The sequence below is a fragment of the Lonchura striata genome, chromosome 18 (assembly GCF_046129695.1).
Source record: "Lonchura striata isolate bLonStr1 chromosome 18, bLonStr1.mat, whole genome shotgun sequence".
NCBI classification, from domain to species: domain Eukaryota; kingdom Metazoa; phylum Chordata; class Aves; order Passeriformes; family Estrildidae; genus Lonchura; species Lonchura striata.
This window is the reverse complement of record NC_134620.1, coordinates 10,174,901-10,191,897: the sequence shown is the minus strand read 5'-3', so window position 1 is coordinate 10,191,897 and position 16,997 is coordinate 10,174,901. Positions and strand designations below refer to the sequence as shown.

Here is a 16,997-nt window from a genome sequence, read left to right as displayed (position 1 = left end):
CTGGGGTTTGGGTTTATTTTTTCCACAAGAGGAGAAATGCTGCCCCGGAGAGGGCAGTACAGCCGCGCCACCCTCACCAAACAAGGAATCCACGTAGAAATGAGATCACCAGGTGGGACGAGATGCTCCCAGCCCTTCATTCCCTGCTCACACACACTTCCCAACACAGCAGCATTCAGCAGAGGCATGCCAGCCTTTGCTGGGTACCAAGTGCCCTCCAGTTCCACTGTGCATCTCACCAGCACCCTCTGCCCAAGCCCTGGTGGCACCACCCCATGTTCCCAGCAGCTGTCCGGCCAACAACACCTCTTTTATCTCATCTGCACAGTAAATCTTTAGCAGTGGGAACAACTCCCAGGCTTCTAAAGCACCGTGACAATTTACAGTGCAATAAATATGATCTTAAATAAAAATAATCCTAAAGTGGGACCTGAATATGGACTCTGCTGTGCCCTAAATCACACATAGACCCCAATCTCTGGGGCGATGCATGGACTGACCGAGCCATCCTGGCAGGAGCAGGAGCACTGTGCAGACATCCCCTCCCTGCCCATTCCCAACTGCAGCCTCACCTCCAGCAGTGCAGGGAAGGGAAGGCTCAGCCCCATTCCCCAGGGAGCAGCACAGCTGTGCCTCAGACCCACAGCATCCTCTGCCTCTTCTGACTGCTCTCACCTGAGACAAGGCTTTTAAATGCCACTATGGAGGAATATTATACCCACCCACCCCTCCCTCAAAAAAAAAAAAAAAAAAATTAGTGGCAGATTTTTCTAGGAAAGAGATCCTAAAATTCTGACCAGATAATAACCCCAGCCCAACCTCCATTTCCTATGTTAATAGATCAATTTACATCTTTCTAGCAAAATGGTTTCAGGCTACATTATAAAAAAGAAAAAAGTCGTGCCTTTCTTCTGAAACTGCATTTTGGGAGAGGATTAAGGAGGAAGGAAGGATATGACTCTTTCCAGGGCTTTGTAATGTATTTGCTTCGCACAGCAAATTAATATTTTCAATTTTAACTCAGGAGTACATTCTTAATTAGGATATGAAATGTTTTAAAATTTTCTTCACTTTACAAATGGCTGCTTTTTCAATTAACTGTGCTTCCCCAGCCTCAGGATGATCTTTCTATTAGCAACAGGAATGCTTTTGAGTATTTTGTGAATACTAATTCACAAAATTAATTAAATGCAGACTTAAGTCCGAAAACATATATTTTACCACAAAAAAACCCTGTTGTCTTCCAACTACTGACCGATCACAAGCTTTGCTGAGATCAAGGGGATCAAGTCCTAAAGGCCCAACAGTCAGAAGTGAAGGTAGGAGAGTTAAAAGGAAAAAAAACAAAGTTCTTAATTTTGTATTTTAAATGCTCCAAACACAGAGGGGGATAAAAAAAAGATAAATATCCCAAAGTTCACACAAAGTGGCCACAGGAGCAGGACTGCGGCACTTCCCTCCCATTGCTCACAGTCAGAGCTAGTAGAGCCCTTCAAGCTCCCACACATGTTGTCCATGTTTAAACTCAAATAAACTGTATTTATTTCAATGTAAAAAAAATCTATCAAAGCAGCACTTAAACGTAACCAGATTTCTGCTTACCAAACCAAAAAAAAAGCTTTTTTTTTGACAAATGTTAAAAGTTAATAAAAAACGTAGACCGCCCAGCATCGTGCTCGGTGGTGTTACGTTAAAACACTGAACAGACACGAACAGATTTGGGGGAATTGAAAACAAACAGACCCGAAGTGCCCTGCTGCAGGGTCTGGGCAGCACCTCAGCCCGCAGCTGAGACTGGCTCCTGCTCGGGAGCTGCCCAGGATGGATGCACACGTGCATCCCAGGGAGCAGCTCCTGCCCAAACAGGCAAGGCAAAACTTGGGAAAACGTTACTTCCACATGGATCAGACCCAGTCCTACAGAGAGGGATGCACCCTACGTGTGAATCAGGCATCTCAAAAGCACGGAGCAAAAATACTCCTATGACAATGCTTGTGCTGCTACAAAAAATAACCCAAGTACAGGAAAGAAATAGAACAGTGGTGACCAAGTATTTTTGCATTAGTGTGGGTAAAAAGTGCAGCACTAAGAAAGGCACATTGCTAAACCATCGAGTCTTAAAACTTACTACATCAACTAAGGAAAATGCATTCACCCCATCCAGATGCTTTTGTCATTTGCCAGGAGATGAGCGGAACATGAAGCCTTAGAGGAGAGGGCACTGGCAGGGAGAGGAGAAGAAGGGGTGCTGAAGAGGGGAACAGTAAAGCAGTATCATCTAAGATGTTCTCTTTGAAGTATTAAGAAAGTCAGCTTGTAAAAATTAATGGATTAGACCTCCAGCTGTTCAATTCTCAGCTTTAAATTTAGAAGGCATTTGACTTTGGAACATTGGCATATAATCGATAAAATATATTTAAATTTATAAAAAAAACCCCCAAATCCTTTGTATTAAAAGGCCACTAATAACTCAGAATGTTTTAACTGCACCAACACAAGCGCATCTGGCAAAGGAAAAGCAGCAAACTACAAAGAATCACAGTATTTTTATATAAGCCAGTCATCTAATCACTGTGTGTAAACTGGGTCTACATACAGAACAGCAAAAATTCGGAATCACATTATAAAAACTGAGAAATCTAACCAAGACCAGGAAGGTGAGGGCAGACCTTGAATTTCCTGGGTGATTCCACAGCTTCACTTATTTAATTTCCATTAGATTCCCCATGTCCCTTACCCAAGATCTGGTGCACAGCCAGCCATGTTCTGAACACCCCTCACTAACGGAGGCTCTCATTTAAAAACGCCTCTCAAAAAACAAAACAATTTCCTATTTAAAAACAAACAAACCAATCTTAAACGTGTCCTGCAAACCTCAAGCATGTGTTTACAGGTAAAGGTGGTTCAAGAGTGTAGATTTTTCCATGGAATAGCTGGGCAGGGAGGCGGATGGCGGCCGGAGCCGCGGCGCGATGGCGAGGTGGCTACCAGCGCCCGACGCCCACCGCCCGCGCCGCCTGCATCCAGCAGTCCCAAACACCCACGAGGACAATCTATTCTGTACTAGAGCTAAAACAGGGAATGATCCTCTGCTTACAGTTTGACAGGTCTCTTTCAATATTCTCAATGTGCTTGAGAAATTATGTCATTAAACGGCTTCTGATATTTCAGTAAATTTAGCGTTAACAAAGCATACGCGTTAGGCCACCTGAAGATTCATTTTAGAACTGGCTGTGCACTTTCTGAGGAGACTTTCCTCACACTCAGATTTAACAGAAATACACAAGAAACCACTGACTGAAAATGTACAGTAATTTGTCTAGTACTAAAATTTTATATGGCCACATAAAGGCATTTTACTGTACCAAAACCTTTCCCTGGTATAGAATACTACCGAGGCTGGAAGTCAGCTGGTTCAAATAAAAGCAGTCTATTTAGTTTCAGGTTAGACTTTTGTTTGATGCCTTATTCTTTGTTCTACACAAGTAACAACAAATTGTATCTATAGACATAGCTAATTAATAACGCTTTTAATCAAAATTTTATTTGCAGTTCTATGGTCGAGCATTCCACTAGGTGATTGGTAAAAAAAAACAGGTACTGTACCTTAAAAAGTAACAGGAGACATGGTGTAATACATCACAGATCTAAATAAATCTATGCTGTCATCCAAGCTCATATATAAATACTAAGTCTAATTCATTTCCTTTTACATCATACATAAAGATCTGAAGCACATTCACACACCAATTTCAAGAAACATCTCCCTCGAAGTCTGTCTCACACAGATCCTCACACCAAGTGTGTGCAAAACAAGCCCATTAAAACTCGCCTTGCAACTGAGTGGGCCATCAGAAAATAACAGACTTTGGGGCAAGGAAGCACCAGGATGCAAACCAGGTAGGTAATCTGCATTAATTCAAACACAGCTAGATTGTCCACTGAAATGAGAACAGGTAAATCTAGAGATCAAAAATTAATAGCCAGACAGACGGTGGATGCAAAGGCAAACAGTGGCCACAGTGTTACTAAAATGCCAATAAATTTACACACTTCCTGCACTAAATATTTTAGTATATCACTGCAAGAGGAAACACTACTGAAAATTCTGTCCCTTGCTTTTTCTAATATATGCCATAAAGATCGACAAGCACACTGCAACAGAATGTTTATAAAACAAAGGAAAATATTTCTAAACAGAACCATTTTCTAGTAAAAAGTATTAAAAAATTATAGTCAGTCAAAGTAAACAATGGAGAAATTCTATCATTCATATGAGGCCAAGCAGGGGCAACCCTTCCAATTATTTTTTTTTTACAGGTTAGAAAAGTTTAAAGCATCATATTAAATCCAAATCTAATGCACACCAAACTCTCTCCCAGGATAAGCAATGGGAGCCTTCTTCCCCTGTCATGATTGCTAATCCAGACGATTTAATAAAGATGTAGATTTGATATATGGGGAGTTTATTGTGTAATTTCAAGACAAAGGCAATAGCTTCTTTTTTCACTAAATTTTTTAAACTGTGTAAGTTTCAGCAGCCCAGTGAGACAAAGCAGCATCGGGAATCACAGCTCCCTCGCTGGAAAAGGCGCTGAGCTTTGCTGCTGAACTCGCTTCCACAGCGCTCACTACAACACAGCCGCTCACAGCACATTGCTTGCAGTGAGGGTTCTGTGCCTCAAAAACCTCACCAGAGGTCTGACTAACTCAGTCCTGGTAAACAAACACAGTCCCTTGGTAAAGCCTCTAAAAGAACTAAGCAATATTTAAAATAAAGAAGGCAGCAGAGTGCACTGGAAAAGGAAAGAAAACAAAGGCTCCCGGCCGCATCTGGACCAAATTTGACCTTTGTTAACGTATTTCTAGTAATTCACAGATGTTACACACTGCTCCAGCAAGAGGGTTGGCCTGTGGGCTCATTCCAGTGACAGGTTCGGTGTAACAATGAAATATTAACAAAAATTCATACATGAAGGCTAACGGCGTGGCGTGGCACGTGCCCGTCAGCCCGGACTGACGAGCCCAACAGCCACCGAGCAGAAAAATATACTCCCATCCTTTCCAACCAACACCTGCACAGCTCTAGGTACATACTGATGTCTTCACCTGACATGGGACTTTCAAAATTTCAATTGAAAACTAAAAACCAAAACCCCACCAGCACTTAATTAGTGGGTGTCTAAAGAATACTAATACACATTTCACTGAAGAGGAAATTGTTCTGGTTCAGTCAAACCAGCGAAAACAAAACCCCATTAAACTGGCCCCAGGTTTTTAAGTGAATTTGATCAGGTTATTCTTTGTCGACTAGAGCTGTGGTGCTGGAAGTCAAGACAACCGCTCTAGACTCAGTGTTATTTATCTCTCATCCCCAGCTCAAGCTGCTAGGCAGAGGAAAACATGAAATTCTAGAAAGCATTTTCAGGGGAAAAAAAAACCAAAACCTACCAGCTACTTCACATAAAACATGTTGGTACAAGAAATGATGCATCAGGGAAAACTCCTTTCAGAAAACACATTTCAGGGCAGAGCCACGTCCAGGCAGCATTACTAATACTACATTCCGAAACGGAACGTGAACGCACGCACAGAGCTCGCGGCAGGCCAGCGCGGAGGTGTCACACCTCACGGGGACACCAGCAGCACCGGTGTCTGCTCTCAGCAACCTCCAGACACACAGCTCACACAACTGCCAGAGTTCTCCCAATCATTTTAATGCCATTATGGGAAAAAAGGTGACCTCTAAGGTGTCTGAGTAGCCATGAAAACAACCCAAGTTGCTTCCCCCATAATCTGCGCACTAACAGAGTATTTGAGAAGTTCCTGATCCTGCTGTGTTTTGGGGAGCCTGCTCTTTCCTTCATGGCCAGCACTGAAGTCAGACCCTTTGGTCCGGGCACTGGCTGAGAGTGGCAGGCAGTGGAGAAATTGCCCAGCACTGCACCAAAGGGAAGCTGCCCCCCAACACCCACCTCCCCTTCCTCCACCTCCTCTTCCTCCACCTCTCCGGCACCTGAGGAGCGCCGGTGCCAATTGCAGCAGTGCCACAACGGGAATAAATCCCCGACCGCTCTCATGACAGGTGCAAAGCAGAAACCCCAAACAAGCCTCCACTGGGGAGGACCCCGGGTCTAATGCTGCTCTCACTAACTCCCCAGCCCCAAAACGGTGCCCACCTTCCAGCACGGAACACCGAGGAACTGCCTGAATTCAGAGGAGCGCTGTCTGGAGCCTGCGCATCCACCCGGACACTGGGTTTCTGCTGGAACAAACACCACAGTGCAAATCCCAGCCGACTGAGAAGGCTTAAAATCTCAGCCCACGTCTAAAGAAAGCCTTTTCTTAAACACAGTTTCACACACTCAGGGGTATGGCAATGTTAAGTTTAATTATTTCTACTGACCGAGGTGAACAGCCTGTTTCGTCTCACCCATTGTATCTTTATCATCTCCAACAACAGTTAAAGTAAATTCTCCGTGAGTCTGTATAAATTTCCTCATCCGAGGAACCAGCCCATTCAAATCCCTCAAGTGACTAAAGCATGAACCAACCCGAGCGCCTCTGCATTGTTGTGGAACTGGTTTGCTATTTTATGTTAAGCCTCTGAAAAACTAAAACATATCCTTATATAGGAACACTGATTAAATGGTTTTCCTTCCAAGTGATGAACTGTTTTAACACCAACATTGTGGTTATCGCGACCAGAAAGCAATTACTTCTTTCACTAGCTGTTACTAAGAATAGCTGTGATCAAAGTGACTGGAGGAGTGCTGTTAAAAGACGCTGCAGAGCATCGCTCCATATGACACACACAAAATATAGATCATTTTAAACCAAATTACACTTTTAATAAATGTGCTGTTCAGAATTAAATCACTGCTCAGGATTTCTTTTAAATCATTGCTCAGGATTTCTTTTTTCACCCAGGAAGTCAAGATCTGTAGATGTTATTCTTTCAAAATCTATTTCTAAACACAGCACGGGGTGAGATCTGTGTATCTGTGTGCGTGTGAAAGTGCACACGTAAGGGGGTGCGTGTGGTGTGAGAGAACGTATGTATGTGCTTGAGCCTGCCAAGGCAGAAGTAACAGGAACTGTGATTTGTGCTAACTAGCTATTGATCCAGTCAGATCTAGATGTTGTGTACAAGAAACAATAAAAGAGAAGGGGCCAGGAAGGATGCTGTGTGCAACTCCATTTAAAAATGGAAAAGAAGGGCCCCAAACAAACCAATTTATGTCCTTGCCTGGGTGAAGCATGGAGAATGCTGATGGGCTTCCTTGGGTCTGCCGTGCATGCTAAACACTCTGCTCGAAATGAGAGTCTCCTGCGCTGGGCATTAAACATGAACAAAGAGACAAACCGTGGGGGCTAGGATTCACGCTTCAGAAAGCCAAAGCTGCAAAGCCAACCAGAACCAGGTTAGGAAACAGCCCAGTTTCCTAACCAGCTCCCTTCTAATTTCACCAACAACTTTCTCAGCAAAATTATTAAACATAGAAGGCTGTAAAAAGTCAGTCTCTACTACCAGAGAAAATGAAAACTATTTCAAACTACACTGTAGTATCAGAATATCACCTTTCCTAGGCACAAATAATGAGTTTATATTGTGTAACCTGCACACATGTATTTCTAGCACACCAAAACCAACCTGCCTGCCCTCAGATAGCAGGTACAGCATGTGCACCCGTTGTAACAATCACATATACAGCTAGGCAGGTTGCAAAATAGGGATTTGATAAGATAAAATAGAAACCAATTGAATCCATAATCATCCTTATCTTAAACAGCTTTTATAATAGAGGGTTTTCCATTAAAATATTTTTTTCTAAGCCTGGGGAATTATGATGCCCTCTGGACACAAGGAAGGATCAAAAATGACAACTAATGTCAAAATTAAACATCAGTCAACTAAGCAAGTTTTACACTAACAGACCCAGAACCTTATTTTAAACTGCCTTTCAGTTAAATCAAAAATAATTAGTTACAAGCTGTTCAGCTCAGTATCATACTGTTGTGGGCTCCAAATGCAAGCAGGGGGCACCTGGACCTGAAGGAGCAGAACTACCACCAGATTCATGTTTTTGTGGACAGGGAAAACATCAGTCATAGTTCTGGGAAAGTGGCTGGAAGGTTCAGATGGCACCAGGGTCTGTGGGAGCCCCCTCCTCAGCACCCCATGCTTAGTAGGACCCTGCAGGAGCCCCCTCATCAAAACCTCAGGCTGCAGTTCCTTTCTGCAGCATCCCAGACCCAGAAGCACAGGTGAGCCTGACTGGGAGCCCCTCTGCTCACCACTCCCACCTGCCCATTCTCTAGGAGGCATGATGGGGACAGGGCAGAGATGCCATGGGCAGTTGTCACCTGGGCCAGTCAGGCAGCAGACACTTTGTCCCTGACACTGCCCACCCCCCATCAGAGCCACCCAGTACCCTGCATCCTGCAGCCCCAGCCCAGACTGAGAAGGTGCCTGGCACTCACCAGGGGTGGAGCCTGTGTGTGCCCAGAGTACCAGAGCTGCAGCCTCACCATGTCCCCTTCCCTGAGCAGCCCACAACCACCCCTACCCCTGTGCCAGCACCCCTGTGGGACAACTGATACCTTCTTTGCTGGGGTTCGGGGGCTTGGGCTTCTCCCAGGGCGCCATGGGCTTGTCCTCCTCCTGCCCCTCCATCAGGGCCTTCTCTCCAGGCAGGTACCAGGTGGAGTTGTGCTCTGCCATCAGGGAGTCCAGGTCGATGGTGCTCATGGTGCCCTTGACACCCTCCGAGCAGCAGCTGCCCAGGTCACTGTCCCCATTCTGCCCCGCACACTCCCCCTTCTTGCTCTTCAACCCCAAGGGCTGGTCTTCCGAGATGCTGAACTGCTGCCGCTGGAGCTGGATCTGCGCCTGCAGGATTTCCAGGGGATGGATCTCATCCTGGGCCGAGGTGCTTGTGGGGGTCCGCACCTGCTCCATGCTTGGCGTGCCAGGGTGAGCGCCCGCCGTGGTGCTGAGCCCGTAGCTGTCGGGGGTCGAGGTAGATGTACTGAGAAGGCCAAGGGCCAGGGGCTTCTGTCCGTTGAGAAGTGCGTGCTCCCCACGGGGCAGCTTGGGCGAACCACCCAGCAGCGGGCTACGGGTGGGCTTGGAGGTGGCATTGTCGGAGCTGGAGGACACCTCGTCCTCGTTGCCATAGCTGGTGCTGACCTCGTCGGGAAAGTCCACGTGCGGGGAGCTGCCGTCTGACTTGGTCACGCTCTGGATGCCACTGTCCAGGGAGGACATCAGGTCGGGCTGCTCCGCCAGCAACAGTTCACTGCCCTTGCCCCAGGACGGTGAGGTCAGGGGCTTGTCGTGAGGGGTGCCCCCACCGCGCTCGGCGCCCGCAGCCCCCGGCGGGGCCCCCGCCGCCACCGGCACTGCCGGCTGCCCTGGGCTGACACCGGCTCCCCCGCCCTCGGCAGCTGAGAACTTGTCAAAAAACGTGCCGGGGCTGACGTGCCCACTGTCCCGTTTCCGACGACCCCGACCCCGCCCGCCACCCGCCTTCCCCTCGCCGCCGGCCACCGGCTCCAGCGCGTAGCCGGGTGAGAGGCTGCTCTCCGCAGGCAGCAGCGGGGCAGCGCCCGCTGCCTTGCCCGTGCCACCCCCACCCACTGGCGGCCCAGCCGGGAAGTAGTCCGGGGCAGCAGGTGGCGGGTCAGGCTCGGCCTGGCTGAGCTTGCGCTTGGCCTCGGCCGGGCTCTTCTTGTTGAAGGTGACGTTGAGGTTGGGAGCGCCCAGGCTCGCGATCATGTTTTGGCAGGCAGTGGAGAGGGCGGCCAGGCAGCTCTGCCCAAAGACATTGTCCTTGCTGGCCGCCTTGCTGAAGGAGCCCAGCGAGAGGGCACCCAGCTTGCTGGCAGCGGGCCGTGGTGGGGGTGGCGGGGGAAACTCGGGCGGGGGCGGTGGGTAGGCACCCGGCGAGGCGCTGAGGGCAGGGGCAGCCCCGTGGGCCGCCGGCTGCCGCGCCGCCGCCCCGAAGGGGAAGCCAGGCTGAGCGGCAAAGTCGGCGGGGCCACGGCGCTCAGCGGGGCCGCTGGGCAGTGCCACTCCGCTGCCTGGTGACTGCAGCTGCGAGAGGCCACCCATCGTGGGTGTGAAGGGAGGATGGACGCCGGGCGACGGCAGGGCCTGCGCTGGCCCCTCGCCTGGCATCCGCAAGGGCTCCTGCAGCCCCAGCCCACCGGCACCCGGCCGGAAGAGCACGGCGGGGCCACCCGGCTGCAGGCCCAGCTCGTGGGGGGCTGCCTCGGCTGGCAGCCCGGGCGCTGCCAGGCGCCTCGGCAGCAGCTCCCCAGGCGGCGGCGGCCCCGCGAACCAGCCGCTGTCGGGGGCCAGGTGCGGCGCCGGCGCCTCGAAGCTGCGGCCGCCACCGGCCTCCCGCTCGAAGGCTGGCGGGGGCAGGCTGCCGGGCGCGCCCACCTCGCCGTGATGCCCCAGCTGCTGCAGACTGGGCGGCCGCAGGCGCTGCTGGCTTCGCGAGGCCATCTGCTTCATCACCAGGGCCGCGTTCTGGCGCTGCGCCAGAGCCGGGTGCTCGGGGCCGCCGTGTGGCAATGGGCCCCCGAAAGCCTCGGGTGCCGGCGGGGTGAACTCGCCCGGCAGGCCAGGGTAGGCCGTCGGGGAAAGGTGACTCTCCATGGCCGGGCCGTGCATGCCGCCGCCCCAGGAGGCGCAGCGCTCGACGCCAGGAGTGTTGGGGAAGTCAAACCGCGGCCTCTTGGCGACGCTCACGTAGGGGGCATCGAAGTGCTGCAGTCTTTGATTTGGTGGCTGTTGCGGAGGAGGGTGCTGCATATTAAACACGGGGTCGGTGTAGGGATGCATATTCCTGTTCTCCAGTCTGTGAATAGGGTATTCAAACTGTGCATGCTGGTTCTGCATTATGGGCCCATTGTCCTGCAGGTTGGAGTTGGGAGCGTTGGCTTCTGTTTGCTGTTGCCTAGGGATGGCTGGCGGGCAGGAGTTCTGTCTGGCCAGCAAGCCCGGCGGCTGCTGCGGTGGTTGCGGTGGTGGTGGCGGCTGCTGCTGCTGCTGCTGCTGCTGCATCAGCGGGTGCCTGGCGTTGGCCCCCGGCTCCAGACTGGCCGACATCTTCCGCGCCCCCCCGAAGCGCTCGAAGAAGACGCCGTGCTGCTGCGGCGGGTGCGCCTTGGCCACGGCCATGCCCGGCGCCCGGGGCAGGGCGGGCGCCCCCGCGAAGCTGCCGCCCGCCGGCACCTGCCGCCCGCCGCCGTAGTGCGGCAGCTGCCCCTCCGGCTCCGACGGGGAGAAGACGGGCAGCTCGAAGTGGCTGGCAGGGCCGTCGCCAGGGTAATTGTATTCCAGCGAGTCCACGCCGCCCTGCGCCGGCAGCCGCCGCGGCTCCAGGCCGTGGGGCTCGGAGGAGCCGGCCGCCGGCAGCCCGTGGAAGGAGGCAGCGCGGTTGGGGGACTGGTCGAGGGGCAGGCAGGGCGCCGGCACGGCGTGGCTGGCGGCGCCGGCGCCGTGGTGCTGGAAATCGGGCAAGGTCCCGGGGCGCTGCTGCCCGAAGCCCTCGCCACCCTGGCCCTCGGCCATGTGCTCGTAGCCGTCGGCGAACGCCGTCTGCCCGCCCAGCGCACCGCTGTAGCCCAGAAGGCGCCCGCCGTGCACGCAGGAGGCGCCGGGGTCGGGCCCGAAGCCGCCGCCGAAGTGCGGGGGGTGCTGGTGCGGGTGGGGGGCGCCGCCGGGGCCGCCGTGCGGCTGCTGTCCGCCGAAGAAGCCGTGCACGGGCGGCTGCATGCCGCCGCCGTGCAGCTCGGCGGGGCCGCGACCCGGGAAGCCGTAGCCGTCCCCGGCCAGGCTCATGTTCATGCCCAAGAGGGGCGGCTCGCCCAGCGCTCCCAGGGCCGGGTCCGCCGGTGCTGGGCCGCCGCCGGGGAAGGCCGGCGCCTTGAAGTGCGCGCTCATGCTCAGTCCGGGCTGGCCGAAGCCCCGCTCCGCCTGCCCGCCGCTCCGGCCGCTGTTCTGCGGCTCGAACTGCTCCAGCCCGAACATCCTGCGCGGCTCCTCAGCAGGGCATGGCTGCTCCGCGCCGCTCCGCCGTCCCGCTGCCCGCCGCTCCCCGCTGCTCCGCTCCGCGCCACTCGGCCGCCCCCGCTCACATCCTGCCGCGCCGCCGGCACCGGCCGCTCGCCCGCGCTCACCCCGCCGCTCGCCGCTCACTGCCGCCCGAGAGCCGACGGGGCGGCGCGCCGCCGCTCACAGGCTCCGGCGCCCGGGAGCTGCGCGCCGCATCGCCGGCCGGCCGTGCGCTCCCGCGGCTCGCAGCGCTCCGGCGGCGGCGGGGCCGGGGCGCGGGGCCGGGCGGGCGCTGCGAGGGCTGCGCCGCGCTCCCCGCGCGCTGCCGCGCTCTCACCCAGCGCTGGCGGAGCAGCAACAAGTTTTGCATTTCAGCGATGAATTTCAGCCATCGGGGCTGCGCCAATGAGCGCCGCGGTCCGGGGCGGGGCTGCCGTTAAGGTGGCTCCGCCGCCGGCCCCGTGCCCCGCCCGCACCGCGCCCCGCACCGCCCCCCGTGCCCGGCGGCGCCGCTGCTCCCGCGGCGCACGGAGCGCGGCCGGACGGGGAGGTACGCGGTACCTCGGGGTCCCGGAGCGGGGTCCCGAAACGGGGCGGGGGCCACCGGAGCTGACACCAAGTGGCGGGTGTGGGGAGCCAACTGCTGCGCTGCCCGCCGGGGCGAAACCCGCCCGGCAGCCCCGAGCCCGGGGGAACAGGAGCGGCCCCGCCGGCCCGCCCCGAGCAGGGCACCGCACGGAGCCTCGCGGGGAGCGGGCGCTGCGACAGCGGGGGAAGTCACTACCCCGTTCCCCCGGAGGGACAAACACCCACCGGGCCAGGGGGCCCACAGATCGCCGGCGGGACACGGTGCTTCAGGTGCTCGCGGATGCACATGTCGATAGTTTAAAGAAATAGTAATGAATATTGCTCCCATCTAAAAAAAATGAGATCTATAAATAAGCGGCTGAGGACTGTTTGTATATGGCAGGAGAGTTTTAACGGGATTTTTTTCTGCAGGATCAGGATGCTGCGCTGTGATTAAATATTGATTTTGTGTAATTAGTTTTCATGTGAACTATCCTCCTTGCTGATGGCCTGGAGATTTCAGAACTGGCGAAGAAATGGAATTGGACGTGGAAATTATTACTTAGCGAAGTGACAAGGGGGGGAAAGAGGGGGGCGCGGGGCTCGAGCTGCGGGGAGGGCACCGGGGTGGAAAACGCAGCACGCGCGACGCGACCGCGGCACAAAGGAACGAAGGGGATGTCTCGCTCCTCGCTACGGGAACGGCGGCAACGGAGGCAGAGACTGAGGGAGAGACGAGGCCGCCGGCCCCTGTATAGGGTCAGCGGTCCGGACCGACGGCTGCCCCGGCCGGCGCCCCGCAGCCCGGCTCCGCACCCGGCGCGGCTCCGGGTCAGAGGCGGCTCCGCGCCCGGGGCTCCCCCAGCGCCGCCGCCGCCGTCGCGCCCCCTCTGCGCCTGCGTGCGCGCCGTCGGAGCGGCTCTTCCGAACGGGCACAGCGCCCCCTGGCGCCCTCCGCGGCTCCGCCGGGCGCGGAGGCCCCGCGCTCTGCTCGATTCGTGCCCGCGTCCCCGTTCCGCCCCGGCGGCGGGGAGAGCCCCCGGGCCGGGCCGGGGTCCGCGTCCCCGTTCCGCCCCGGCGGCGGGGAGAGCCCCCGGGCCGGGCCGGGGTCCGTGCCCCCGTTCCGCCGCCCCCGGGCCGGGCCGGGGTCCGTGCCCCCGTTCCGCCCCGGCGGCGGGGAGAGCCCCCGAGCCGGGCCGGGGTCCGTGCCCCCGTTCCGCCGCCCCCGCTCCGGCCCGGGGTCCGTGCCCCCGTTCCGCCCCGGCGGCGGGCGGTCGGGCCGGACGGGGCGGGCCGGGACCCGCGCGCGTTCCTCGCCGCGGAAGGGCAGGGTCGGGCGCGGTCGCCGAGAGCGGCTGCCCGGATTCGTCTTGGGGCACCGGCGCCGCCGCCACTCCCTTCCTCGGCCCGTCCTGCCGCTTTTCGGGGGGCGCTGGGCGGGCAGCGCACCGCCCCGGGATGCCGCCGCTCCCTGCCGAGCTCTGCTCGCCACGGGCACAGACCGGCCCGTAGCCCAGCGGCGTCCCCGGGGCTGCAGCCCGCGCCTCGAGTCACGGGCCCAGCCCCGCTCCCCCCGGAGCCGCCGCAGTCTCGCTGCACGGGAAATCTCATCACCCATGGCTTGGCCCAGCTCGCCCAGCATCGCTCCTGCGGACTTCGGTGGGAGCCACATGGTGTCTATAGCTGGACAATGGCAAACACGGAAATAAACTCAGCCTAAGTATTCTGTCAGTAAAAACAGCGAGCTGCTCGGAATGGCAAGGTCGGATACAGCTGCGAGGTTCTGCTGGCCCGTGGTGTGCGTGTGGGAAGGTGGCTCAGCCTGTTCCTAACCCGAGATGTGTCTTGGGGCTGCCAACCTGCCCCACAGCTCCCGGTGTCCAGCACGGGGCTGGGAGCGTGGCCCTGGGCTGTGGCCAGCACTGTCAGGTCACCTGTGTCACAGAGGGTCGCAGTCCCCAGCAAAGGAGAAAGAAGCCTCTCTGAATCAGACCAAGCAGTGAAAAGTGTATTTTACAAAACATATTTTTACTTTCATTCTTAGGGTCTTGGGAGAAGCAAGGAAAGGCATTATTTAAATAGTTGTAGCTGCTGGGGATTATTTTCTAAATTAACAATAGTAATTGTGCCTGCCAAATCCAAAGTTGAGGGGATTCATTTATTTCAACTCTCCAGACAATAGCACAATTTTGGGTTTCATATTGCAAGCTCTGAAAACCAAATAGTGGGACTGATGTTTAAAAAAAATATTTCAAACAACATCAATTCATCAGACTTAAATCCAGCTCTTTCCACTGTGGCAGTTTAACTTGCACTTAGAAAAGTTGCTGCTCAGCAAAAAAAAAGAAAAAAAAATCCTTTTTAACAAAATGAATGCATCATACATAAAACATCACGGACCATACAATTAGTAAGCAAATGTAAGAGTTCAGCTCAGTTCATAATTATTCAGCAAACCTATTCAGAATGATTTTTTCTCCCTCCAGCAATCTACTGTGTGGGCTCATTACCACTGAAAATCTAACGAAGAAACCACCACAGAAACTGCACAAAATAAGCCCATATGCTCAAGACACTTTAGTTCACCCAGCCCTTAGCAAGAGCCTCTTAAACCCTGACATGGAGGGAACCCAAGCTCACTTCCCTGCGGTGTTTGTACTCCCAGCTCTCCAAAGGTATCCTGTCTTTAGTGCAGCTTCAGGTACTTCATTTGTAGCCACTCCCTTGTCTTCTGTGGTGCCACCAACCCCTGCTCCATGTCACACAGCCTGGTGATGGGCTGTGTCCCTGGAGCAGAGGCTCCCAACAGCCACTTCACTAAAGAGCTGATGGGTTTCTCTTGGCAGGGATTTCCCTTCCTAGCAGGGATATTTGGTGAAAGAAATTGTAATATTTTCAAGGACAGGTCTCCAAATCCGGCAGCTGACATTTTCAGGAAAGTTTTCAGCATTTCTGCCTGGAACAGTTTAGGGAAACTATCGTACCTCCTGTCTCTCAAACTACAGCAAACGTGGTGGTGGGACAGGCGCAGGAGGCAAATGTGTAAAATCATAAGATGAGCTTGTGAGTGCAGGGAGCGCAGAGCCAGCTCCCGGGGAAAGGGAGCTGGGGATGTCTGCCTGCCTGCATCTGCTCGAGCTCCTGAGAACAGAAGGATTTTTGGGTATGGAAGGGCTCTGTTGTGTGCAGGTCCCAAACCAAGCTGTGCCCAGAGGAGGCAGAGCTGCCCTGCACATGGTGCCTTGCAGGGATTTGCTGCCAGCACGGTCACATTGCTAAGAGGCACCAGCTAAAAAGCGACTTGTAGGCAATTCCAGATCCGACCTCTGCCACTGCTTGTCCTTCCCTGTTTGAGTGTCTGGAGGTGAAATGGTTTGTAATTGAGATTAAAGACAATTTCATCTGTGAAACCTGATTTGCATTCAGTTTCTGGGAAATTCACCTTGCCGGTGTAAAAATTTCATGCTTAGTTTTACTAACAATGTGGTTTCTGAAAAGACTGAACCAAATCCCTTCAGACACTTTACTGCTTCCCATTTTTAAAAATGCATAGCTGAATAAACAGAGTTAAGGGACTAAAACCACCTCAGCCATTTCCGATAGGGATAGACAGCAATTTCAGAATTTACCCCTTCACAGGGATTTTCCTGTTTGGTTCTTCTGCCAGGTTGGTTCAATTGGGCTTAGTTCCTTTACATGTCTGCAACCTTAAGCTGTGTATGTTTCCTGTTTGGGTTTACAGGTTTCTCAGTGTGGATAATGACATTTTCACAATATCAGTAAAGTTTTCTTTGCTGCAAAAAGCTTTTTTTTTTTTTTTTTTTTTTGCCAATTTAGTATATTGGGTGCCCTTTATGACACTTTGGTGAAAACTTTTGCAGCACATGGGGCACTTTTGTGTATATATAATGAACACCAAAAATATGTTTATATTGAACATAGAATTTGGATTACTGAAAAACAGGATAGTGCTAAAATCATACAACACTGGGAGTGTACATTAGCAAAAACATAGGAAATCTTAAAGCAATTTTTCCAGTCCATAGCACAGTTCACTGCTTGGGATTTTACTTTTCCCCTTCAAATTCCCATCCCTAAAACACACATGTAGGATCAGGTATTGGGAAAGGGATATTAAAAAAAAAAAAAAAAAAAAAAATATATATATATATATATACAGCACAACAGAAATAGACAGAAATAGTGAATTAGTTTGACTACAGGAAAAGTAGAAGTTTTATGTTTCCTAAAATAGCTCACTGAAACATAAATAACAAAATGGCACCTCTCTGTACAGCTAATCAGTGTTTAACTCTACTTGGTGTTTTATGGTGGAGTTTGTGTGACCAACTTTGTTCTG

General features: G+C 53.5%; 1 protein-coding gene across 1 annotated transcript in view; it reads right to left on the bottom strand.

The window, feature by feature from the left end:
* Positions 1-12,174, bottom strand: part of MN1 (MN1 proto-oncogene, transcriptional regulator) — a 34,485-nt gene extending 22,311 nt beyond the window's left edge. The window contains exon 1 of the mRNA XM_021544725.3: positions 8,605-12,174. Coding sequence (XP_021400400.2) covers positions 8,605-12,046 — 3,442 coding nt within the window. The 5' untranslated portion in view covers positions 12,047-12,174. The remainder of the gene's footprint in view (positions 1-8,604) is intronic.
* Positions 12,175-16,997: the final 4,823 nt, after the last annotated feature.